Here is a 25288-nt window from a genome sequence, read left to right as displayed (position 1 = left end):
ACTGTGAAACTTGAGAATGTGTTGATTTATTTCACAAAGCATGTTACATATCTAAACTGTAGCCGGGTGGATAGACTCAGTAGGGAGGATGGAGGGAAGGAATTGGAAGCGTAGAGGGACTTGTCTTAGGGCTCAGGAGCCTTGTCTCACCCCTTCCGCACACTCTCAATCCACTCATTGTAGTTGGACACCTTGGTGTAGATGCCCAGTTTGTCCTCGTCACCACAGCCCTCGCCCCAGGACACCAGGCCGATGAGGAACCAGGTATCACGGTACAAGGTGACCATTGGGCCGCCGCTGTCGCCCTCGCACGCGTCCTCCCGCCGGCCTAGCACACCGGCGCACAGAACATTGCCTGTCACGTTGTTGACCATCTGACGGGCACACAGGTCATGCTCCACCAGTGGCACCTCGATGAAGTTGAGTGCTGAGGTGAAGCGCTGGGAGTTCTGCTCCTCCTTGCCCCAACCCGTCACCACTGTGCGTGTGCCATTGAGGTGGAGCACACCCTCGGCCAGAGCGCGGCTAGGGAGGCATGCCGGGAGGATGTACTCGGAGAAGGAGACTGGAGAGGCCAGGCGCAGCAGGGCGATGTCGTTGTCCACCGTGACTTTGTCATAGTTCGGGTGAGAGAAGGTCTTGATCACAGGCACGGTGACTTCGGTGCCCTCCAACTTATAGCGCTCGTAGTCACCTGTGTTGAAATAGTAGATGAGTGAAAGTTAAATATGGATAATCAGTGATAAAGAGCTGGTTGCAGCAACATAGGATAAAGTGTTTTACAGTCACTGATAAGAAACACTCATTTTCCATTGCAATAGGTTTTAAACTTTTCCTTTGCATGCCCTATTGAACACTACCCTAATCTGGCCATGTGTAGGGAGAAGAAGGTGAGAAGGATTGGTCTGCTGGAGTGTATAATAAGAATAATCATAATAATCAACTCACCTTGTATCGGGGTAGTGATGAAGGTATAATGTGACTTACCCAGTCTGACGCTGAAGCGAAGGCTACTGGTCAGGCAATGGGCTGCGGTGAGGACCCAGTTCTCATCAATTAAGACCCCTCCGCAGTGAAACTTCCCCTTTGCATTCAACACAAGAGCCTAAGACACACACACACAAACACACACACAAACAACTTTATGAATTTTTAAAGCTGTATTACACTCCTAAATGTATGTTCGTCAGATGTTTTCAGATTTCCGCCGTAGTCTAACGTCAACATGATTCCACATCCCACGTCATTGGTTGTATAGATCCAGTTAGATGTTTCGACCCCAAATGAATGAAAAAGATAATACTGCCCTGCAAATCTGGAAATGTCTATCTTTTCCCCTTATGGGCTGGGAAGAGGAATCATCTTGACACTAGACTACTTTTGATGTCAGTTGTAGTGCATGGGTACTGAAACAGAATCGATGTATGGGTAGTGTATGGATCAAGGTATGGATGGTACCTGCCAGGGGCTCTCCCCCTTCTTGCCCATTTCTCCCCCTACCAGCCAGGGCAGTAGTCCTTGAATGGGTTTACTGTAGGAGGTCTTGGCCACCCGTATCTGTCCACAGGAGTGGGCACCTAAAGGTAAGAAAGGAATGGAGAGAGACTGTACTGTACAGTAAAACACAAGCAGTCACACATGAATGTGTCAGTGGAGGCTCCTCAGAGGAGGAAGGGGAGGGCCATCCTCCTCAGTGAATTTCATAAAGATTTAAAAAGTTAAAAAACATTAAAAACGTTATCATTTTTAGATAAAACTATACTAAATATAACAATTTTTTAAATATATAACTTTCAGTTTCACTTTCTTAGCTAGAAAATGCAGCTAGCTAGTTTAGCCTACTGAAACTATGTTAGCTAGCTGGCTATAACTTATTATTTTTAGTATTTTTCACCCCAATTTCATGGTATCCAATTGGTAGTAGTTACAGTCTTGTCTCGCCGCTGCAACTCCCATACTCGGGAGAGGCGAAGGTCAAGATCCATGCGTCCTCCGAAACACAACCCAACCAAGCCGCACTGCTTCTTGACACAATGCCCATCCAACCCGGAAGCCAGCCGCACCAATGTGTTGGAGGAAACATCATACACCTGGCGACCGCGTGAGCATGCACTGCGCCCGGCCCGCCACAGGAGTCTCTAGTGCGCGATGAGACAAGGATATACCTGCCGGCCAAACCCTCCCTAACCCGGATGACACTGGGCAAATTGTGCACCGCCCCATGGGCCTCCCGGTCGCGGCCGGCTGCGACAGAGCCTGGACTCAAACCCAAAATCTCTAGTGGCACAGCTATCACTGCGATGCAGTGCCTTAGACCACAGCGCCACTTGGGAGGCCCTGGCTATGACTTTTCAACACAACACCTGAACTCTTCCAATTCAAGGTAAGCTTTTGGTATTACTAATTTATTGCCAAAGGGCCCACCGGTGTAACTGCTTTCTGACTGTACACTGTAACGTTACTGCATGATTGTAGCGGCTTTACTAACGCGTTAGTTATATTAGCCATGCTGACCTTGACGTTGCTTTAGCTAATATGGTGACAACGATGTAGGCTGTGTGTAGCGGTTTGGCTTGGAAAGTTCTTTGGGCCTGGTCACATACAGCTGATGTCTTTTGCATTGAGGTCCACAAGCAAAGTGAAGAGGTGAGAGGAGGAGAGCGCATAGATGCGAAAAGGAATACAACGTGCCTGCTATGAAAGTGAACTGTGTTTACACGTGATCAGAGGTGTATTCATTCCGCCGATTCTGTTGAAAATGTTTCTTAAACGCAAGCAAATGGAACAAAACAGGGATAAACATACCTGAATTTGTCCAACAGAAACTCTCGTTTGCAACTGTTGGACTAATGATTACACCCTATATCAGCTAGATGCAGGCAAGAGTGTGCAAGGCAGTATTGAATGTCACTGTGTGCCATGTATAACTGTCTGTTACCTCAAATTTGTCTCTCGACCTGTGGGCACATACGTTGTAAACTTTCATTCATAGGCTAGGTTGTAGCAACCTCATGATGGGTACAGGGAAAATTGTAGTATCAGGTAGTAGCCTAAACCTATCGCTGTTACATTGAACTGGGTGAATAGAGTATGAATGAGAGTCATCCAATATGCTGTAATAGAAATAAGGCCATGCTCATGAATTTATTTTGTCCACCCTTTAATGGCACTGACCGCCACTGGTGTGTGTGATTTATTTTAGAATGCATTGTTTTGAATTATAAACTGGGTGGGTCGAGCCCTGAATGCTGATTGGCTGACAGCCGTGGTATATCAGACCATATACCACAGGTATGACAAAACAGTTATTTTTACTGCTCGAATTACGTTGGTAAACAGTTTACAATAGCAATAAGGCTCCTCTGGGATTTGTGAAAAGGCACTCCGCATTGCGTCGTGTTAGAGGACAGCCCTTAGCCGTGGTATATTGGCCATATACCACACCCCCTCGTTCCTTATTGCTTAATTATAATGACCCAACTGAAACATGGTGGCTGGGTTGTTCGCTTTGACGCCTCGCTCAATTAGAACGTATCTCTATTTTTATTTATTTGGGCACCGTAGTCACACAAAACACAAAACATTTTGTCATGATTAACTTTAGCTCAAATTGAAGAGGTATCTAAGGGTTGAGGCTTTGCCATACATGCTAAATTAGACCAATTTATCCACTTATGGAAACACAACATCGCTGTCAGCAAAGATGGAAACACAACATCGCTATCCCATCCTTTCCACCTGCCTCATTCTGCTTTCTCCACCTGCTCGAGTTTTTCGTTTAAGACACACATGGATGAACATTTCCAAAACACTGTGTACTCTTGTACACATTTTTACAACACATACTTACAAATTAGACAATCCCCTACATAAATGTTATCCCGTTTGAGGAGAATTCCCTGTACCACAGAAAAGAGCCAGGCAGGGTTCAGAAACAACCCTAGCCAGGGCCCCAGAGTAATTCTTACCTTCGGGGACACAGTGTCTAGAGTTTTGGTGGAGACGGTATCCCTGGACACAGCTGCAGGTACGTCTCAGGCCATCCTTATTGTTTTGGCACTCATGGTCACAACCACCGTTGGCTATTGCACAATTAGTGGCTGTGCTAGCTAAACACAACAGACAGTATCAAAGCCAAAACACAAAGAAGCACTGACACAAGGAACAGAACCAGAACCAGAGACGTAAAAAGTACTCTCCCAGACAAAACACACATCAGAAAAGACGTTTCACATCACATCCCAGACATAACAAACACATGTTAATGTTCGTTTCTCATATATTAGAAAGCAAAAAATGTATCACAGAAAAAGATACACAACAAACACTCAAACGTCAAGAACATCGCAGGTGCAAACGTATCAAACGCAGCGGTGTCAGAGCTCACGTTGGTCGCAGTGTTTTCCCTCAAATCCTGGAATGCAGCGGCAGGCATAGGACTGGTAGAGGTCCACACAGGTCCCATTCACACATGGGTTTGAAATGCACTGATTTCCATCTAAGATACACATCAAAGACAGATGTAACCCGGAACTCCAATAAGCAGGCCAAACAACATGGAAACATTTTCTCTCCATCACAGGACAGAAGCTTTGTACGCTGTGTCTGAGAGGTACAGTACATTGACACAGGGAGACCGACAGTGAAGCTGTTTTGGTAGAAAACATTTGCTTGTAGTTTAAACATTGTGTAGATATCTATTTGCTCATTCAACTGATTCCCGAATATGCATGTTTGCCAATGTGCTTACAAAGTGTACAATATAAATAGTATAAAATGCAAGGCAGTTAGAAGGATATATGAGTCTATTCGGAACAAAAGACTTCACTGACCTGTATAAACCGTCCAGAATTCCAACTGAAAAGTAGTAGAACACTGTCAATGTCTATTATTCCTTAGCCATACAGAATTGCTAAATGGTATACACAAAAACGTAACATTTAATTGAATTAAAAACAGCTTACCGTGGCTTCCCTGGCTATGAAAATCTCCCTTGCCTCCTCAAACTCACATCTCTCCTCCACGCATTCCCGCTCCATTGATGGAGGCTTCAGTTCCTCCAGGAAGGTGTTGGCCCTTTTGGAGCGCAGAAGCATGTGGGCCTCAGGACCGCTGGAAAACACTAACCAACAAAACCAGGTATGTTCATTTGGCATTAAGAGGAGGAAAACAGGCTATAACAGGGAGGGACTACCATGGACCAGTGGTGTAAAGTACTTAAGTAAAAATACTTTAAAGTACTACTTAAGTAGATTTTTGGGGGTATCTGTACTATACTTTACTATTTAGATTTACTACTTTTACTTCACTACTTTCCTAAAGAAAATAATGTACTTTTTACTCCGTACATTTTCCCTTACACCCAAAAGTACTTGTTACATTTTAACAGGAAAATGGTCCAATTTACCCACTTATCAAGAGAACATCCCTACTGCCTCTGATCTGGTGGACTCACTAAACACAAATGCTTCATTTTTAAATGAATGTCTGAGTTTTTGAGTATGCCCCTGGCTATCAGTAAAAAAAAAATAAAACACAAGAAAATGTGCCTTCTGGTTTGCATAAGGAATTTGGAATTTGAAATTATTAATACTTTTACCTTTGATACTTAAGTATATTTTAGCCATTCCATTTACTTTTAATACTTAAGTATATTTAAAACCAAATACTTTTAGACTTTTACTCAAGTAGTAATTCAATGAGTGACTTTCACTTTTACTTGAGCCATTTTCTATGAAGGTTTCTTTACTTTTACTACAGTACTTTTTCCACCACTGCCATGTACTTGTCCAATATGAAACTTTTATTTTTGCTTTGCATTGCAAAAGGCAACTTATATTATACCTCAATGAACTGTCTTGTAAGGTTAGAATGTTATTCAATGTGCTTGTGCAACATGGCACACAAGCTTTTAGGAAATGTAACTCTTTAAGCACCAGAACTGTGCATTATTGTAGTCCTGTGATATTTGGAATTACAACACTTTTTCTATCTACACACAACCCAATCACTGGTCTCTCCTATTGCGCATGCAGTACTATTATATACTATATAGAAACATTACAAAAATACATAAACATTTAGCAGTGTTTGTCCGTACAGCTGTGACCTTGCAGGCGATTGCATCATATTGGTGGTGGACAATATGTTTAATGCCATTGAAAACGTGCTACTGGGTCTTCAGATGATACATTTTTTACCTGATGTGCTGAGAGCAGAAGCCGACCACAAAGTGAGAACCGCACTCACACAGAGGAAAAGCTCTCCCATGATATCTACAGACCCTGCAGCCAATGGAAACTGTCAACAGGGAACGCATTTGTGAATGGTAGCATAGAGATTTATGTTTACGTTAATCTGATGTTCACACAGTAGCTGTACACTCAGGATTAACAAGTTCTATTGGTATAAGATCTATATCTTCATTAAACCACATTAATTATTGCTAAATAAAAATAGAGGTCCCATACCAGATAGTAAAGACCAACAAACTCAATTATCTCCACTTCAATGTTCTTCTCTGAGAAACAGAGATTCAAATATTAGTGATACATAGAGAAACACAAACTGGTGTGTTAATTCCCTATGCTTTGGGTTACTTCGCTTGCATCTTTCCTCATGCAACGTTTATAAAGATACGCCTAGAAACTGTGGAATCTCTACAAACATGGCCCTGTCCAAATGATAGGAGGAGGGACCCATAGAGTGAATTAGCATTGACTCATGACCTTGCCATCAACTAATAAAAACATACCATTGATCAAACCAGAGAAATGCCAAACCAAAGCATTGATAAAATATATTTTTTTACTTACATCTTCAGAAACAAGGCCGGGACAGGACTGACGGGATGTGCTGTTTAAACTGTGTTAATGACTAACTACAGATGTTTACTGTGAGTCCACAGTCTGTGTTTCTACTGTCTCTCTCAGTCAGTGTTCCCTAACACAATACTCACCTCCCATTCTAACCTGAGCACGCACAAATGAGCAAAAGCACACGCAAGCGCACACACATTAATTAAGGTCATATACATACAATCAACTGTTATCATTCATATGTACATACATCTTGTTATGTAATGTACTAAATTAGGTTAAATCATTAATAGTTATTAAGTAAGAAACATGTAAGAGATACATGACATGCAAAATATGCTCCCTGCTCATAATACTTTATGTATGTAGTTATAGATGTTTATGAGCAGCTATTAGAAACTCTGTTGTTGATAGTGCATTATGCATAGCTCATAAGGCATTGTGAATGTGCTTATAATGCATAATGGAGAAGGAATTCATATGAAGGGTTACCAATACTTTCAAAAAATTCTGTTAAGTTGGGTCAATAGTGGATAACAATGCTGCACGGACAAACTCAAATCATCCCTGTCCATGAAAGGCATGAAGATATGAATGATACTTCTAATTTTTCAATTACGTAACACACACTCCCGTGCAAATTCACAACTCAGAAAGAGGGAAGGCATCAAATAGCCTTCTTAAAATACTACTGTCCTCAACACAATAGCTTAGGAAGCCTCAATTTAAAGCTCAAAGTACTTGAAACTGAAACACGTAGGACTACATATAGAGGAACAATAGAGCACAGAGAAAAGCATGAATAAATGTGTGCGCACACGCGCATACACACACATACATACGAGTACACACACACACACACACAGACATACTACACCTTTGATATACTGTTTAAATGGCACAAAGATGAGAAAGAGCAGAGGGTATTAGAAAACAGAGGCACATTGACAACAACACACCACCTTCGGTTGGCCTGTATTTGTGTCTGAGAGCGTGGAAATGAGGCCAGTTATTGGGCTTAGCCATTCATCCTCCATTATCCTTATTGTGCTTGAGCCTTGTTTCTATGGCTCAGGTTTCTGTTGTATCCCCGCTGTTGATTTATTACAGAACCGGCCTGGATAATAGAGTTCTGCGGGGTGAACAAAGGTGTTTGGAGCAAAGGTTGTGGTTATTCCCCAGGACACTATGGCTATAGAACTGGCCGTCCCGCTAGGCGGTCCCCCACGCGTAACAGGGTCAGGAGTTTGTTTTGGTCGCTAGGGGCCTGTTTTGTGTCCCAGACCAGTTTACCGGTCCACCCTAATCCTCTTTCCCAGAAACACATGAGAAGCACAGTCATCATTGGTGTGGCTTCATTTGTACCCAAAAAATGTGTATGCGCAGATTTGATCGTAAAGACATAAATCCTCAACTCGTGAAATACGTGATTTACTTTGACTTAATATACACTGCTCAAAAAAATAAAGGGAACACTAAAATAACACATCCTAGATCAGAATGAATGAAATAATCTTATTAAATACTTCTATCTTTACATAGTTGAATGTGCTGACAACAAAATCACACAAAAATAATCAATGGAAATCCAATTTATCAACCCATGGAGGTCTGGATTTGGAGTCACACTCAAAATGAAAGTGGAAAACCACACTACAGGCTGATCCAACTTTGATGTAATGTCCTTAAAACAAGTCAAAATGAGGCTCAGTAGTGTGTGTGGCCTCCACGTGCCTGTATGACCTCCCTACAACGCCTGGGCATGCTCCTGATGAGGTGGTGGATGGTCTCCTGAGGGATCTCCTCCCAGACCTGGACTAAAGCATCCGCCAACTCCTGGACAGTCTGTGGTGCAACGTGGCGTTGGTGGATGGAGCGAGACATGATGTCCCAGATGTGCTCAATTGGATTCAGGTCTGGGGAACGGGCGGGCCAGTCCATAGCATCTCTTGCAGGAACTGCCTTCCTCTTGCAGGAACTGCTGACACACTCCAGCCACATGAGGTCTAGCATTGTTTTGCATTAGGAGGAACCCAGGGCCAACCGCACCAGCATATGGTCTCACAAGGGGTCTGAGGATCTCATCTCGGTACCTAATGGCAGTCAGGCTACCTCTGGAGAGCACATGGAGGGCTGTGCGGCCCCCCCAAAAAATGCCACCCCACACCATGACTGACCCACCTCCAAAACGGTCATGCTGGAGGATGTTGCAGGCAGCAGAACGTTCTCCACGGCGTCTCCAGACTGTCACGTCTGTCACATGTGCTCAGTGTGAACCTGCTTTCATCTGTGAAGAGCACAGGGCGCCAGTGGCGAATTTGCCAATCTTGGTGTTCTCTGGCAAATGCCAAACGTCCTGCACGGTGTTGGGCTGTAAGCACAACCCCCACCTGTGGACGTTGGGCCCTCATACCACCCTCATGGAGTCTGTTTCTGACCGTTTGAGCAGACACATGCACATTTGTGGCCTGCTGGAGGTCATTTTGCAGGGCTCTGGCAGTGCTCCTCCTTGCACAAAGGCGGAGGTAGCGGTCCTGCTGCTGGGTTGTTGCCCTCCTACGGCCTCCTCCACGTCTCCTGATGTACTGGCCTGTCTCCTGGTAGCGCCTCCATGCTCTGGACACTACGCTGACAGACACAGCAAACCTTCTTGCCACAGCTCGCATTGATATGCCATCCTGGATGAGCTGCACTACCTGAGCCACTTGTGTGGGTTGTAGACTCCGTCTCATGCTACCACTAGAGTGAAAGCACCGCCAGCATTCAAAAGTGACCAAAACATCAGCCAGGAAGCATAGGAACTGAGAAGTGGTCTGTGGTTACCACCTGCAGAACCACTCCTTTATTGGGGGTGTCTTGCTAATTGCCTATAATTTCCACCTGTTGTCTATTCCATTTGCACAACAGCATGTGAAATTTATTGTCAATCAGTGTTGCTTCCTAAGTGGACAGTTTGATTTCACAGAAGTGTGATTGACTTGGAGTTACATTGTGTTGTTTAAGTGTTCCCTTTATTTTTTTGAGCAGTATATTAAAGCTACAATTATGTACCTTTTTGGGCGACCCAACAAAATTCACATAGAAATGTGGGTTATAGATCTGTTATTCTCATTGAAAGCAAGTCGGTAGATCTGTTCAAGCGGTAGATCTGTTCTATGCGTGTTCGTTTTTGCATCTTTTACTTTCGGTTTTGTACACAAGCTTCAAACAGCTGAAAATACAATATTTTTAGTTATTGAAAATATATTTCACTGCGGTTTAGATGGTAAAATGGTTCTCTACACTATACAGTACTTGCTTGTTTTGTCACATAAACTGAAATGAGGTGAACTATTAGGATTTTAGCAACCAGGAAAAGAGTGGAGCAATTTCTGCATAGTGCATCTTTTATTATGCTTATATGATGGAATTAACATTACTGATGAACATAACATTATTAATCCATATAGACATTTTATAAATAATTGTCACACAAATTCTCTGAACTATTGCCCTTAATTAATTTGCCTTTGGGTCATATTTCTACAAAAGTTTCCTTTTCTCTGAAAAACCCAAAGACAAGACCATGTCACCCTTCCCTTACTTTAAACAAGACTTCAACATATATTTCCTCAATAAAACGCAAAGTGTGTCAATACAATATTTTATTATATTGGGGGATATTTGAAAATATTACAGACATACCAATGTCTTTGAGCAAGTCCTGGATATTAAATAAATATTATACAAGAGACTCCACACACTGCAATCGCTCCAATGTGATTTATCAGAGCCTGTATTCATAAAGCATCTCAAAGTATGAGTGCTGATCTCGGATAGGGTCACCCCCTGTCCATCCAATCTGATTCATTATGATCTAAAAGGCTAAACAGATCCTAGATTAGTTATTCTACTCTGAGATGCTTTATGAATATGGGCCCAGGTCTATATTGGGGGGTCCTGACATTTCCTGTTAGGGGCCTACAGCAGTCCAGTCCAGAAACAGACATGAGCTGAAGTAGGCCAGTGGAGCCCCTTGTGTCTCTGGAGTGCTGGTTACAACAAACCCAGCTGTCTGAAATAGATCTGCTTTCTGTCTGAGCTCCTTATCTCTCCATCAACACCTTCTTTGAAACCTCGTAGAGGGGAGAGAGAGAGGCAGAGAATGAGATTGAAAGGGAGATGGAGAGAGTGAAAAGGGGGAAGAAAGTAGAGGTGATAGAAAAGGAGAGAGAGAAGAGAGAGAGGAAGACTGAAAAGTGACATTAAGGGAAAGAAGTGAGAGGTGAGAGGAAAAGGGTAGAGATAGCAAGGTGGAGGGAGTCATGGGACAAGGAATAGGGTGGAATATACTGTAGCAACACGGGTGACGCCTCTCACTTTTTTACCCATCTATTATTTTGATTAGAATTCTGTGGACCATGCTGTTGATCGCTAATGAGTTCGTCTTACAGGTAGAAGCCCTAGTTACTCTGTCCACAGCACAATGAAGTATCTCTTCCTACTCCCGCCCTCCATTCCTCCCTCCTAACCTTTGTCTGCAGGTCTAGAGGGTGCGAGGTGGATTGAAAGAAGTGTTGTTTTGGGCAAGGCCTATATATTGATCAATGCTTCTGTCCTGCTCATCATTCCACCAACATCTCTCATCCTGCACATGATGACACAAGACTCCAAAGGAATGGTGAGTGCAACTCTTTAAATTGTGAGTGGGTTCTTTGGGGCTTTTCACACTACTGAGCAGAACTGAGCTGAGCCAAACCAAGCTGTACTGAGTTGGCCTAGTTGTATACATCCACCATAGTTGCTGGAACTTTGCTGAAAAGGACCATGTAAAAATGAAAGAGTCAGCACAGTTTGGTTTGAAACGGCAAGGTAGTGTGAATAGGATATCTGTGGTGGTTGAAAACCCGCACGGAGCACTCACTGGTAACAGGCTTTTGAAAAATGGAAAACTTCAAAAGACTATTACCAGTGAGTCAAGGCTGTTGGTTAGGACCGTTGATCGTTTGGGCTGTTCTTGTATGAGTATTGACCAATGGTGAGTCGTGAATGAGTGATCCGTTTTATGGATGAGTAGTACAATTGCTGTGTTGATAAGTGTTTTGGTGATTGATGTGTTATTGGTTGGTAGGGATTGCATGGTCCTATAGTAAGAAGCAAATTTGTTTTATTGCATTATCTGTAGAAGATGATAGTCTTCATGGTGAACTTTAATAAATTGGTTAGACGTGAGTGTGCAGTGATTGGTAAGGGATTGGTGGATAATTCTCAGGAAATAAGTACATTAGTCACTAATCACTATTATAACTTTGCGATAAACAAAATTAAGTATGGTATAGGTTAACTGAAAACATCCCACTGGGCACACCACATAATCTCAGCATGGAAATTTGGGTAATATTTGGTTGAGATGTTGATCGATGAGATTTCAAGCTTTATTCACACAAAAGACAGCCAGAAGTTTGTTGAATTCTGTTTTACCACTATGCTTTCAACCATCATAAAGCACAACCAAATTTCTATGGAAAAACCATGTCTGATTTGTCATCGAAATGTGTTGTCATTGCGGTTTCAACCATTTAAAACAACAAAGTTAAAATGGGAATACAATGTCAGATAGATTTACAACAACTTAATGTGTTATCACCATGCTTCATTTAATAGCACAACCAAATGACCTGGATTGCAGTTGAGATTACATCAATGCTGTTCAAGATTCTGCATAGATTATTATAGCAATTGTGAAGATTTCCACAGACCTGCGACCAATGCATGCTATGCTGAACATGCACGCATTCTATGATTACATAAGAAGACATTTATAGTAATCTTAAAATGTGGCCATGGGTGTGTTACTCATTTTAAGGTTGAATAAATACTGGCACATTAGTTTGTAAGATAGTCTTAACGCTATTTACTATATTGCAAAAGTGATTTTGAATTGTTGTCAACACAACCTAATATCAACATTTGAAGGCGATGTATCTTTTGTGCCCCTGACGTAGTCTGGTTTTAATTCCAGTTTGTCTACAAATTAATAATTAATATGTTGGATACATGTCTCCATCTCAACCAAAAATCTAAATGAAAGAAGAGTACTGAATTAGATTTTTCGCTGAGAAAGAGACATGAATCCAACATATAAATTATGAATTTGTAGACAAACTGGAATTAAAGCCAGACTAAGTCTGTGGCACAGATGGACATTTCCAAGTAGAAGATACATCTCCTTCAAATGTTGATATTTGGCTGCATTGACAACCAAACACAATTCAATATCCAGTTTGTCTACAAATTAATAATTGATATGTGGGCGTGGCTACTGACTGGCACAAGTTTTGCCCGAAAAACAATTCTCACCCTAAATGATATCACAAAATACTTAATGATATGACATGATTATTGTTTGGATCCCCACCGACCATTCCAAACATTTGAATTCCAAAACTAATGTTCCAATGTCCAATCAATTGATAAGGTTTTTAGCAGAGTCTCTCTTCTGTAACACTCAGACATTCCATTCTCAATACTGAAAAGCCAAATAGAGAAAGTTAACGACAGGCGTTAAGTCATAAAACCGGCCCAACTTCCCCCCCTTTCTCTCTGGTGGGAGGGGGGGTATCTTTGATCCTCACCCAGGAGCGAGAGTCATGACGATGTCTCCAGCTCAATCAAAAATCTTCAAGAATCTTCAAGAAGATCTTAAAGAAGTTCAAGAATACAGGACAAAATCAAATCAAACTTTAAATGCACTTTAAAATAAAGTTTAATTTGATTTAGTCCTATTCTTTAACTATTTTGAGATCTCTCAGTATTCATTCTCATGATGCAACATTTGTAGTAGTCAGTGACAAATATCAAAGCTGGGATTGGTTAAAATCCTGGATGGGAGACCAAATGGATAGCTCAAGATAGATCAGCTTTCCAGTAGGAGGTGCTGCCCAGCCTATTGTTTTTTTTCTGATAACGGATATAACGTTGAAGATCTGACATTGTTTCAAAGGTACAAGTTCAACATATTTTATACAAGGTTTGTCTATGTTGAACATTGGTAGTTGAAGTTTCACCCTCAAAAAAACTGTTTACGTTAAGGACTTTTTTCAAATCCAATGTATTTTCGACGTAGATGCCATGTCACAAATTACGTTGAAACAATGTTGATTTAACCAGTTTGTGCCCGATGGGATACCACTGTATTTTTCTTCCCATTTTGCAGCAAAAATACATTTTGGGTCATTGTCTGAAGAAATTAAATTGATTAAGTAGTTCTCTTGAATGATTATCATATTATGCAGAAATCATGAAAACAACTGAACATATCTCTCACTCTATCTTGTTCTCTATCTGTCTCTCTCTTTTTGTCTCTCTGGATCTGTTTGTGTATGTCTGTCTCTTTTTCTGTCTCTCTCTCTCTCTCTCTCTCTGTCTAGAAGACTAGCAGTCTGCTGGGACTGCTCCTATGCACCACCATCTCCTCTGCGATGCATACTTCACCCACAGGGGGATACAACGAGATGCCCCCTCAGGCTCCGACAGGCTCCGACGACAGCCCCATCCCCCCTACGGACCTCCACATGTACCCAATACGATCTGACTACCCTATGCCCACCAACAACCAGAACATGAATGCCCGCAACGGTCCAATGCCCCCCTCCGACTACCCCAATCCTGGCTTCCCCATGCCACCAAGCACTCACATGAACATGACTGGGAACTGGCAAACTGGGGAACTGCTGGTAGTTGAGGCCGGGTCGGAGCCGTACATGTCGTACTGCCAGACACTACTGGAGGTGCCAGTACCGCCCCCCATGGACCAGGTGCCCTGGTTCTGTGTCTGCTCCCGCTGCAAGGCCAGCGTGGGACCCAAAGGAGACAGAGGAGACAGGGGCCTGCCAGGTATGTAGAAAGGCATAGAATAGTTTAAATTTTTATTTCACCTTTATTTTACCAGGTAGTTCCATTAGAAGTAGAAAAAGAGATGAACACTCTTAAAATGGTTTATCTGAAATGGATCAAAAACATGTTGTTTTTTCACCCTAATTAGAAGTGTGGACCTTCTCTTTTGCTCTGACAGTATTTTAGGTCTACACACCATCTAAACTTACTAAACAAATTATATAACTAGCTGCATCCACAGTCTTTGCCTCATTCTTTGTTCTCTCTCTGCCACTCTCAAGCATAGATATAATATATTAAATACAGTATATTAGCTAGCTACATATTGTTTACGTCATTGTTCTTAACCCACAAAGGTATTCCAGGAAGTCCTGGGAGAAGAGGACTCACAGGGTTCAGAGGTCGGCCTGGGTTCGTGGGCCGCCAAGGACTGAAGGGTAAGTGATACTTGTCAATTCTTTTAAGACTCAAAAAAAGCAAAAAAGCTGTGGACTGTTCCATGTCTGAGCAATGACGATAATACAAGCTTGCAGAAAATGATTTGAAACTTTGTTCTCTCTTTCTCTTACTTTCTACCTCTTTGTTACAGGTCAGAAGGGTGATGAAAATGAGAAGGGCGAACGTGGGCTAGTGGGTTTCACCGGCACCAAGGGGGCCCGCGGCTTCAAAGGTCAGTCAAACAACAGATGCAGAACATAAACTCATCTCTCCATCATCCAACTTTGGAACTTTAGATCTCATCTATGTGTGTGTGTGTGTGTGTGTGTGGTGTGCATTTTTGTGTGTTTCAGGGGACAAAGGGGACCAGGGTCTGGAGGGTGCACAGGGAGAGATGGGGCCCCAGGGAGAGGTAGGGACCTGTCCTGCGTCCTGTGAAAGTGTTCAGGGCCGTGCAGGACAACCAGGGATACCCGGACCGGCTGGAGCCAGGGGTCTCCCTGGAGTAGCAGGCCCTCCAGGGACTACAGGGAGCAAGGGCGAAACAGGGGACATGGGTTCCCCTGGGGTCCCCGGGACGAATGGTGAGAAAGGTGAACTGGGGGCGAAGGGCGAGTGCAACTGCACAGATGGAGCAGACGGGGCAGACGGTCAACAAGGGATCCCTGGGCCCAAGGGAGAGCGGGGTGAGTTGGGCCCAAAGGGTGCCATGGGTCTCAACGGTAAAAAGGGAGACCAAGGTGACCTTGGTATGATGGGCATTCCCGGGCCATGCTCTCCAGCCATCCAGTCCTCATTCACCGCCGCGCTCGGCACAATGTACCCGCCACCGGATAAGCCAGTGCCGTTCACCCAAGTCATCACAAACCAGCAGTTTCATTTCGACCCCATCATGGGCATCTACAGGGCACCAGTGAACGGCACCTATGTCTTCAGCTACCACCTGATGGTGTTCAGCAAGGTGCTGAAGGTGGGTCTGTTCCATAATTTCAACCCTATCGTGAAGACCACGGAGCCAGCCCAACTGGGCACCGCTAGCAACCAGGTGGTGCTCCACCTGGTCATGGGCGACCGGGTGTGGCTGCAGGTGAAGGATAACATCACCAATGGCATGTATGCTGACTACGAGAGCAAAAGCACCTTTTCTGGCTTCCTGCTCTACCCCGACTCCTGCGACTTGCCCTTGTTCCGAGACTTTCCTCCAGCAGGCGCACCAGGTGGTGATGAGGGGAACTATAGTTGGGGGTAGATAGAGGGGCCATCCAACACCCCATCGCCTTAGTCAGTGAGAGTCACTTACACAGACACAGGTTACACACACAGGTTACACACATCATTTGAAGACACACAATCCACGCACACATACATTAACAAAGTTCTCGAAGTTAACACCAACAGAGCACCTTCTCTAAATCAAAAGCCATTTCCAATGGCCTGTTAGCTCTGGGTAGTTTTCTATAACATTAATGAATAAATTTTCCTACAAAACAACCTATTTGTTTGACTGATTTGTTTATCTTAATGAGTGAGAGTGTGCTCATGATTGTATTGTTTAGCAAAATCACTTATTCTTGCATAGTGCAGATTTAGGACATTTTATTCCTGGAGGTTTGTGACCTTTGTGACCACATTCACACATAAGCTCCATATACGAGTACAAAATCTCAGTTAGCTAGTTATAACTTATCTGCTTTTTGATACAAAAATCCAACTTCATGTCGCTACTCACATGTTTACAATATTAGCGGTCTGATAATAAGAGCTATATTTTTGGGATTCAACATTAGAGCTATTGTAAAAAAAAAAATCAGACTGTATGAATACATTTTATGTCGTCCACAAGATTTAATTAATGAACAGAGACGGTATGGGTGTAGAGGAGGAGCTGCAACAGGATACTTGTGCTAGCTGTTTTCAAAGTAAAAGCTGTGTGACTATCTGACGTTACCTGACCATCACTCCAGCTAGCTAGCTGTCGCCAGGTTAGTTATAAATAAGGGCCACCAACAAGTAATGTTAGCTAGCTAGCTGACTTCCTTCAATGCTTGGTGGCTTTACTGACAGACAACAGGGAGATTATATTTAAAGCCACAAAGCATCGAGCTAAAGGCTAAAGCTAGTGAGCTATCATACCAAACAATTGTGTGTGTGTGTCTGTAGACTGTACACGACTCGTTCAAGACAATCCAGCCCCAGCTAACAAGGCTTGACATACCAAGTTTTGAGCATCACCCTCTCTCTGTCATGAGGTGAGTATTAATTAATTAATTATCAACAATTGTCTATATGCTGTAGGTAGCTAGCTATAGGTAGTCCTTTCCCTCCACCTAATAATGGCAGAGATGAAAGGAATTAAGATGGATCGTTCAATTGTTCAACCATTCAATTATTCTCAATGGTAATTACTGAGTATAGGTGAGTATATCTGTAGAGGAAAAATAGGTGGGAATACTGAGTATGCCAGCGTATGGCCACCAATACACCTGCACCACTGGGTGAGATTGAAGCTGGCAGTGTTGACAGTGACACTACACATATAGGCTGGCACAACACTTATGCTATTTCTTGCCTTATATGGTATGGCTTTGTACAGTGCATTCGGAAAGTATTCAGACCCCTTGACTTTTTCCAGATTTTGTTAACTTACAGCCTTATTCAAAAATGTATTAAATTGTTTTTTTCCTCATCAATCTGCACACAATATCACATAATGGCAAAGCAAAAACAGGTTTTTAGAAATTAAAACAAAAATTCTTAAAAACGAATTTAAAATAAAAAATGAAATATCACATTTACATAAGTATTCAGACCCTTTACTCAGTACTTTGCAGAAGCACTTTTGACAGCGATTACAGCCTTGAGTCTTCTTGGGTATGACGGTACAAGCTTGGCACACCTGTATTTGGGGAGTTTCTCTTATTCTTCTCTGATCCTCTCAAGCTCTGTCAGGTTGGATGGGGGGCATTGCTGTACAGCTATAGTCAGGTCTCTCAAGGACATTAAGACTTGTCCCGAAGCCGCTCTGGTGCTGTCTTGGCTGTGTGCTTAGGGTCGTTGTGCTGTTGGAAGGTGAACCTTCGCCCCAGTCTGAGGTCCTCAGCGCTCTGGAGCAGGTTTTCGTCAAGAATCTCTCTGCACTTTGCTCCGTTCATCTTTCCCACGATCCTGACTGGTCTCCCAGTCCCTGCCGCTGAAAAACATCCCCACAGCATGATGCTGCCACCATCCTTCACCGTAGGGATGATGCCAGGTTTCCTTCAGACATGACGTTTCGCATTCAGGCCAAAGAGTTAAATCTTGGTTTCATCAGACCAGAGAGTCTTGTTTCTCATTGTCTGAAGGCCTTTAGGTGACTTTTGGCACACTCCAAGCGGGCTGTTATGTGCCTTTTACTGAGGAGTGACTTCCTTCTGGCCACGATACCATAAAGACCTGATTTGTGGAATGCTGCAGAGATGGTTGTCCTTCTGGAAGGTTCTCCCATAAAATCAAATCAAATCTATGTATATAGCCCTTCTTACATCAGCTGATATATCAAAGTGCTGTACAGAAACCCAGTCTAAAACCCCAAACAGCAAGCAATGCAGGTGTGGAAGCACAGTGGCTAGGAAAAACTCCCTAGAAAGGCCAAAACCTAGGAAGAAACCTAGAAGGAACCAGGCTATGAGGGGTGGCCAGTCCTCTTCTGGCTGTGCTGGGTGAAGATAACAGAACATGGCCAAGATGTTCAAATGTTCATAAATGACCAGCATAGTCAAATAATAGTAATCACAGTGAACAGGTCAGGGTTCCATAGCCACAGGCAGAACAGTTGAAACTGGAGCAGCAGCACGGCCAGGTGGACTGGGGACAACAAGGAGTCATCATGCCAGGTAGTCCCGAGGCATGGTCCTAGGGCTCAGGTCCTCCGAGAAAGAGAAAGAAAGAAAGAGAGAATTAGAGAATTAGAGAGAGCATACTTAAATTCACACAGGATACCAGATAAGACAGGAGAAATACTCCAGATATAACAGACTGACCCTAGCCCCCGACACATAAACTACTGCAGCATAAATACTGGAGGCTGAGACAGGAGGAACTCTAGAGCTCTGTCAGAGTGACCATCGGGTACTAAGTCATCTCCCTGACCAATTCCCTTCTCCCCCGTTTGCTCATTCTCCCTTTATTGCTCTAGGAAGAGTTGGTGATTCCAAACTTCTTCCATTTAATTAAGAATGATGGAGGCTACTGTGTTCTTGTGGACCTTCAATGTTGCAGAAAGGTTTTGGTACCCTTCCCCAGATCGTGCCTCAACATAATCCTGTCTTGGCGCTCTACAGACAATTCCTTCAACCTCATGGGTTGGTTTTTGCTCTGACATTCACTGTCAACTATGGGACCTTATATTTGGAAAGGTGTGTGCCTTTCCAAATCATGTCCAATCAATTGAATTTACCACAGGTGGACTCCAATCAAGTTGGAGAAACGATAATCAATGGAAACAGGATGCACCTGAGCTGGATTTCAAGTCTAATAGCAAAGGGGCTGAATACTTGTATGTAAATATAGTATTTGTTTTGTCATTATGGGGTTTTGTGTGTTGATTGCTGAATAATTTGTTTTATTTAATACATTTTAGAATAAGGCTGTAACATAAATTGTGGAAAAAGTCAAGGGGTCTGAATACTTTCCGAAGGCACTGTATGTGATGGGATGTATAGATATTATGGACAGTTTATGGATACAATATGTAGTATATCTGTAGAATATGTAGGATAGAATGGTATATGTACAGCAATAGTTAAATAGGATAGGACATAACTAGAATACAGTATATACATGTGGGTCAAACAGTATGTAAACAATACTAAAGTGACCAGTGTTCTTTGACTATGTACTTAGGGGCAGCAACCTCTAAGGTGCAGGGTTGAGTAACTGGGTGGTAGCCAGCTAGTTACAGCGACTAAAGTTCAGGGCAGGGTACTGTTCTGGGCAGAGGCCAGCTAGTGGTGACTATTTAACTGTGATGGCCTTGAGATAGAAGCTGTTTTTCAGTCTCTCGGTCCCAGCTTTGATGCACCTGTACTGATCTCCCCTTCTGGATAGTAGCGGGGTTAACAGGCCATGGCTCAGGTGGCTGAGGTCCTTGATGAACTTCTTGGCTTTCCTGTGACAGCAGGTGCTTTAAATGTCCTGGAGGGCAGGCAGTGTGCCCCCAGTGATGCATTGGGCAGACAGCACCACCCTCTGGCAAGCCCTGCGGTTGCAGATGGTGCAGTTGCTGTACCACGCAGTGATACATATCCCGACAGGATGCTCTCAATGGCGCATCTGTAAAAGTTTGTGAGGGTCTTAGCAGCCAAGCCGAATTTCTTCAGCCTCTATAGGTTGAAGAGGCGCTGTTGCACCTTCACTACACTGTGTGGGCGTACCATTTCATATGTACACAGAGGAACTTGAAGCTTTTCACCTTTTTCAAGGGTGTCAAATGTTGGAACTCATTATATTTTTTCTTGACGTGAACTTGTTTGACGTGAACTTGTTTGTTAAATATGTTACAATAAAAACATTGACTTGTTAGTAAATGCAGCAGGTTCTGTACATTTATGAATCATTGTACATCTTCGCCAGCTGTCCGTTTTGTAATGAATTAGTGTTGGGAGTATACATGATAATTTCCCTAGGAAATAAGGGCAGTAAAGTTATCCAAACAATAGCATTAGTAACTTTAGTCTTTCAAAGCAAAGTAGCAGTTACTAAAATTACCACACTTGAGAATAAAGTTCTTAACAAGTCAACCATGGAAAATATACAAGACTTAACCAACTCTTGCGATATCAACAGAGTTCATTGGAATTGTTTTCAGTGAAGCTCAGTCAAACAATAACTGTAAAAAACTATCACACAATTAAAATATAAAACTTCCATTAAAGCATTAATATTTGATGGGGGCCTCTGTACATAATAATGACAAGAGTATTGTCCTCACTAAAGTGCCTGTGAGAGGAAGCTAACAGACTACTGAGACGCAGCCAGTGTGTTGACAAGGAGAGATGTTGAATGTGCCACCTGGAGGTCAGTGGGAGGCGAAGGGGGAGAAGTCGAAGGGCAAAACATTGCTCAGTTTGTGGGGAAAGGAACTGCAAGAAGTTGGCCATCATGGCAAGGAGCTCCAGGTGCTGCTGCAGGTACAAGGCATGCGCCGCCTTCAACTCTTCCTGTAACACACACATCACGTGATGTTGGAAACATAGGTGTTAAGTGGAAGGGGAGAGTGGGGGGTAATGGTAGGGTGTAAGGAAAGACTAATATGTCACCTTTGTCCAGAAACTTGGAGTGCATCTCCATGTCTTCCTCCCACACCAGACACCTCTTCTCAAACACCATGTTATTATGTCTTAACTCTGACACACAACACAAACATTTAAATAGGCTAGCATTCCTAATAGTGCGTGTGTACCCATGTGTTTTTGGGGCGGGAGCAGCAGGATCCCCATGTTGACGGGAGAGCCTACCTGCACTCAGCTGGCCAGGTGCCTAAACAGGATATGTCATCACACAGGGAGAAAGAGGCAGGAACAGTGGTGCTCTGTATGTCCCGTGTTCCCCTGGTGTAGGCCGGGTTACTATAAAAGCACTGACATCTGCTGGTGGGGGAAAAAAAGCCATTGAAATTTGCTTGATTGATTGTATAAGTGATGTCAATTTACCCATAAGGTAAATGGCTGAGATGTCGTCCACTGAGTCCACCGTCCTCTCCACCCCAAACACCTGCTGTCTGCCATCTGCACCCCAGCTCCCTCTGACCACAGTTTGAGGCGTTAGCCTACCAGACTCTTTGCATGTGGGCAGAAGTGTCTGGGAACGAGATCAAATCAAACAACTGAGAATGCACATCAACTTCATAGAACAGTGAAAACACTTCTCACACCCACCACTTCTCTAGCCACCCTTTGCCTTGACAGCTTTGCACACTCTTGGCAATCTCTCAACCAGCTTCACCTGGAATGCTTTTCCAACAGTCTTGAAAGAGTTCCCACATATGCTGAGCTCTTGTTGGCTGCTTTTTCTTCACTCTGCGGTCCAACTCATCCCAAACCATCTCAATTGGGTTGAGGTCAGGTGATTGTGGAGGCCAGGTCATCTGATGCAGCACTCCATCACTCTCCTTCTTGGTCAAATAGACCTTACAGAGCCTGGAGGTGTGCTGGGTTATTGTCCTGTTGAAAAACAAATGATAGTCCCACTAAGGCCAAACCAGATGGGATGGTGTATCTCTGCAGAATGCTGTGGTAGCTATGCTGGTTAAGTGTGCCTTGAATTATAAATAAATCACAGACAGTGTCACCAGCAAAGCACCCTCACACCTCCATTCTTCACAGTAGGAACCACACATGTGGAGATCATCCGTTCACCTACTCTGCATCTCACAAAGACACGGCAGTTGGAACCAAAAATCTACAATTTGGGCTCATCAGACCAAAGGATAGATTTCTATCAGTTATGAAGGTTAGACCCAGATGCAGAACACGTCAAATTAACAATAGTTTAATATCCCAACAGGGTCAGTAACAGTACCGGACGGCAGGCAGGGTCAGGCAGAGGTAATCCAGAGGGGGGCAAAGGTACAGGTCGGCGGTCAGGCAGGCGGGCTCGGAGTCAGGACAGGCAAGGGTCAAAACCAGGAGGGCGAGAAAAGACAAACTGGAAAAGGCAGGAGCTGAGACACAAAACGCTGGTAGGCTTGAACAAACAAGACAAACTGGCAACAGACAAACAGAGGTCTAAATATACAGGCGGTAATGCACAGGGGATAATGGGGAAGATGGGCAACAGCTGGAGGGGGGTGGAGACAATCACAAAGACAGGTGAAACAGATCAGGGTGTGACAGATTTCCACCGTTCTCATGTCCATTGCTTGTGTTTCTTGGCCCAAGCAAGTCACTTCTTCTTATTGGTGTCCTTTAGTAGTGGTTTCTTTGCAGCAATTCCTGATTCACACAGTCTCCTCTGAACAGTTGATGTTGAGATGTGTCTGTTACTTGAACTCTGTGAAGTATTTATTTGGGCTGCAATTTCGGAGGCTGGTAACTCTAATGAACTTATCCTCTGCAGCAGAGGTAACTCGGTCTTCCTTTCCTGTGACGGTCCTCATGAGAGCCAGTTTCGTCATAGGGCTTGATGGTTTTTGCGACTGGACTTGAACAAACTTTCATCGTTTTGTAAATGTTCCAGATTGACTTACCTTCATGTCTTAAAGTAATGGACTGTCGTTTCTCTTTGCTTATTTGAGCTGTTCTTGCCATAATATGGACTTGGTATTTTACCAAATAGAGCTATCTTCTCTATACGAACCCTACCTTGTAACAACACAACTGATTGTCTCAAACACATTAAGAAGGAAAGAAATTAGTCAAATTAGCTTTTAACCAAGGCACACCTGTTAATTGAAATGCATTCCAGGTGACTACCTAATGAAGCTGGTTGAGAGAATGCTGAGAGTGTGCAAACCTGTCATCAAGGCAAATGGTGTCTACTTGGAAGAATCTCAAATATAACATATATTTTGATTTGTTTAGCACTTTGATTACTACATGATTCCATATGTGTTATTTCATAGTTATGTCTTCACTATTATACTACAATGTAGAAAATTGTTGAAATAAAGAAAAACCCTTGAATGAGTAGGTGTGTCCAAACTTTTGACAGGTATGTGGAGGTTGAGATGTGAGTGTCCTGGTAAAAGGAGATCAAGGTCATGTTTTTCGGGATGCTCTTCCTCAGAGGGAGCAGCATCAGAAGCAGCAGGCTAGCGCCTTCACATTAACCCCTTCAGAGAGGACACAGGGTACAACACAGTCTGCCTTTTCACTTACTACATACACACAGGTCAGAGCCTTCAGATACATACCCTCTAACCAAGCACATTGGGAAAAACTCTGCCCCCTTACGTACACACACCTCCTTACCTCACACCACACACAAATAAATCTCATAAGATTCTCGGTGCAGACTTTAAGCCTTTCTATCTGGAAATTATGACCATGTGTTTGCTTGTGTGCTCATCGATTCCTGTGTGTGTGTGTTACCTGTAGGATGAGGTCTAGCTGCTGCAACAGCTCCATGTCTGTTGATGTTCTTCTCTACTGAACATGTGTAGGATGTGAGGGATTGTAAGGTACTGTAATTCTGCATCCAGCTTCTCTATGGAGAAATAATATTCTACACACAAAGTCAAATACATTGCATACTGTCCGGGTCCTTCTCTAGAAAAATAGAGGGAAATATGTAATTATACTCTAGTACAGGGGTATTCAACTCTTACCATACGAGGTCCGGGGCTTGTTGCTTTTCTGTTCTACCTGATAATTAATTGTACCCTCCTGGATTCCCAGTTATAAATCAGTTACTCATTAGAGGGCAAAATTAAAAAAGGCAGTGGAACTGGCTTCAAGGTCCAGAGTGTAGTTTGAGATCTCTAGTATATACAAAGTCATACCATGCAAGGCAGGGAATGGCTGTAACGGGCGTCGTAAGGATTAGACCAAGGCGCAGCGGGAACGTGTATACTCATCTTCTTTATTAAACAGGTCAGGGTTCCAAACTACAATAATAAAATACCCCTTTACTGATCAGGACGTGACAGTACCCCCCCCCCCCCCCCCCCCCCAAAGGTGCAGACCCCGGATGCACCTTAAACAAAACACACAAAACATTTTTTTTTAAATAATCCCAAACTAAAGGGAGGGAAGGGAGGGAGGGTGGCCACCGTCACCGACGGTTCTTGTGCTACACCCCCCTCCCCCAACCCCCTACTACGGAGGTGGCTCAGGCTCCGGCCTTACTCCCCAACCTACCCTGTCTACCCCCGCTAAATACTCATTAAACTTTACCCCTCCCGAAGTCTCTGGGCTATGGCGCATCGCTGGAGACCTCGGGCTGATGCGCGTCGCTGGAGACCTCGGGCTGATGCGCGTCGCTGGAGACCTCGGGCTGAAGGGTGACTCTGGCTGCGCCGATTCCGGACTGTAGGGCAACTCTGGCTGCGCCGATTCCGGACTGTACGGCAACTCTGGCTGCGCCGATTCCGGACTGTAGGGCAACTCTGGCTGCGCCGATTCCGGACTGTAGGGCAACTCTGGCTGCGCCGATTCCGGACTGTAGGGCAACTCTGGCTG

General features: G+C 43.5%; 2 protein-coding genes and 1 long non-coding RNA gene across 5 annotated transcripts; 1 reads left to right on the top strand and 2 right to left on the bottom strand.

Annotated features, from left to right (window-relative positions):
* Window positions 1-10: 10 nt before the first annotated feature.
* proca (protein C (inactivator of coagulation factors Va and VIIIa), a) lies at window positions 11-6960 on the bottom strand. The gene is made up of 10 exons (XM_014139147.3): window positions 6816-6960; window positions 6471-6520; window positions 6201-6300; window positions 4965-5122; window positions 4833-4857; window positions 4388-4498; window positions 3969-4109; window positions 1459-1577; window positions 988-1105; window positions 11-694 (listed from the first exon to the last, which is right to left on the bottom strand). Exons 3-10 carry the CDS (start codon window positions 6268-6270, stop codon window positions 147-149), a joined length of 1290 nt encoding a protein of 429 aa, XP_013994622.1. The 5' UTR covers window positions 6271-6300; window positions 6471-6520; window positions 6816-6960; the 3' UTR covers window positions 11-146.
* A 4367-nt stretch (window positions 6961-11327) lies between these two features.
* Window positions 11328-16622, top strand: LOC106568794 (uncharacterized). 2 transcript variants are annotated; one of them, XM_014139458.3, is made up of 5 exons: window positions 11328-11478; window positions 14231-14693; window positions 15050-15130; window positions 15283-15363; window positions 15485-16622. In XM_014139458.3, exons 1-5 carry the CDS (start codon window positions 11452-11454, stop codon window positions 16378-16380), a joined length of 1548 nt encoding a protein of 515 aa, XP_013994933.1. In that variant the 5' UTR covers window positions 11328-11451; the 3' UTR covers window positions 16381-16622. The 2 variants fall into 2 exon arrangements, with proteins under 2 accessions (XP_013994933.1, XP_013994932.1); XM_014139457.3 differs by having other exon boundaries at window positions 11330-11478; window positions 14228-14693.
* Window positions 16587-24478, bottom strand: LOC106568793 (uncharacterized). Of its 2 annotated transcripts, XR_014380292.1 has the most exons (5): window positions 24436-24478; window positions 24200-24332; window positions 21626-23940; window positions 21428-21514; window positions 16587-21328 (listed from the first exon to the last, which is right to left on the bottom strand). It is a non-coding gene; the product is annotated as an uncharacterized LOC106568793 (long non-coding RNA). The 2 variants fall into 2 exon arrangements; XR_014380293.1 differs by lacking the exon at window positions 21428-21514.
* Window positions 24479-25288: the final 810 nt, after the last annotated feature.

The sequence above is a fragment of the Salmo salar genome, chromosome 14 (genome assembly GCF_965601325.2).
Source record: "Salmo salar chromosome 14, fSalSal1, whole genome shotgun sequence".
NCBI classification, from domain to species: Eukaryota; Metazoa; Chordata; class Actinopteri; order Salmoniformes; family Salmonidae; genus Salmo; species Salmo salar.
This window is presented reverse-complemented; position numbering and strand designations above follow the sequence as displayed.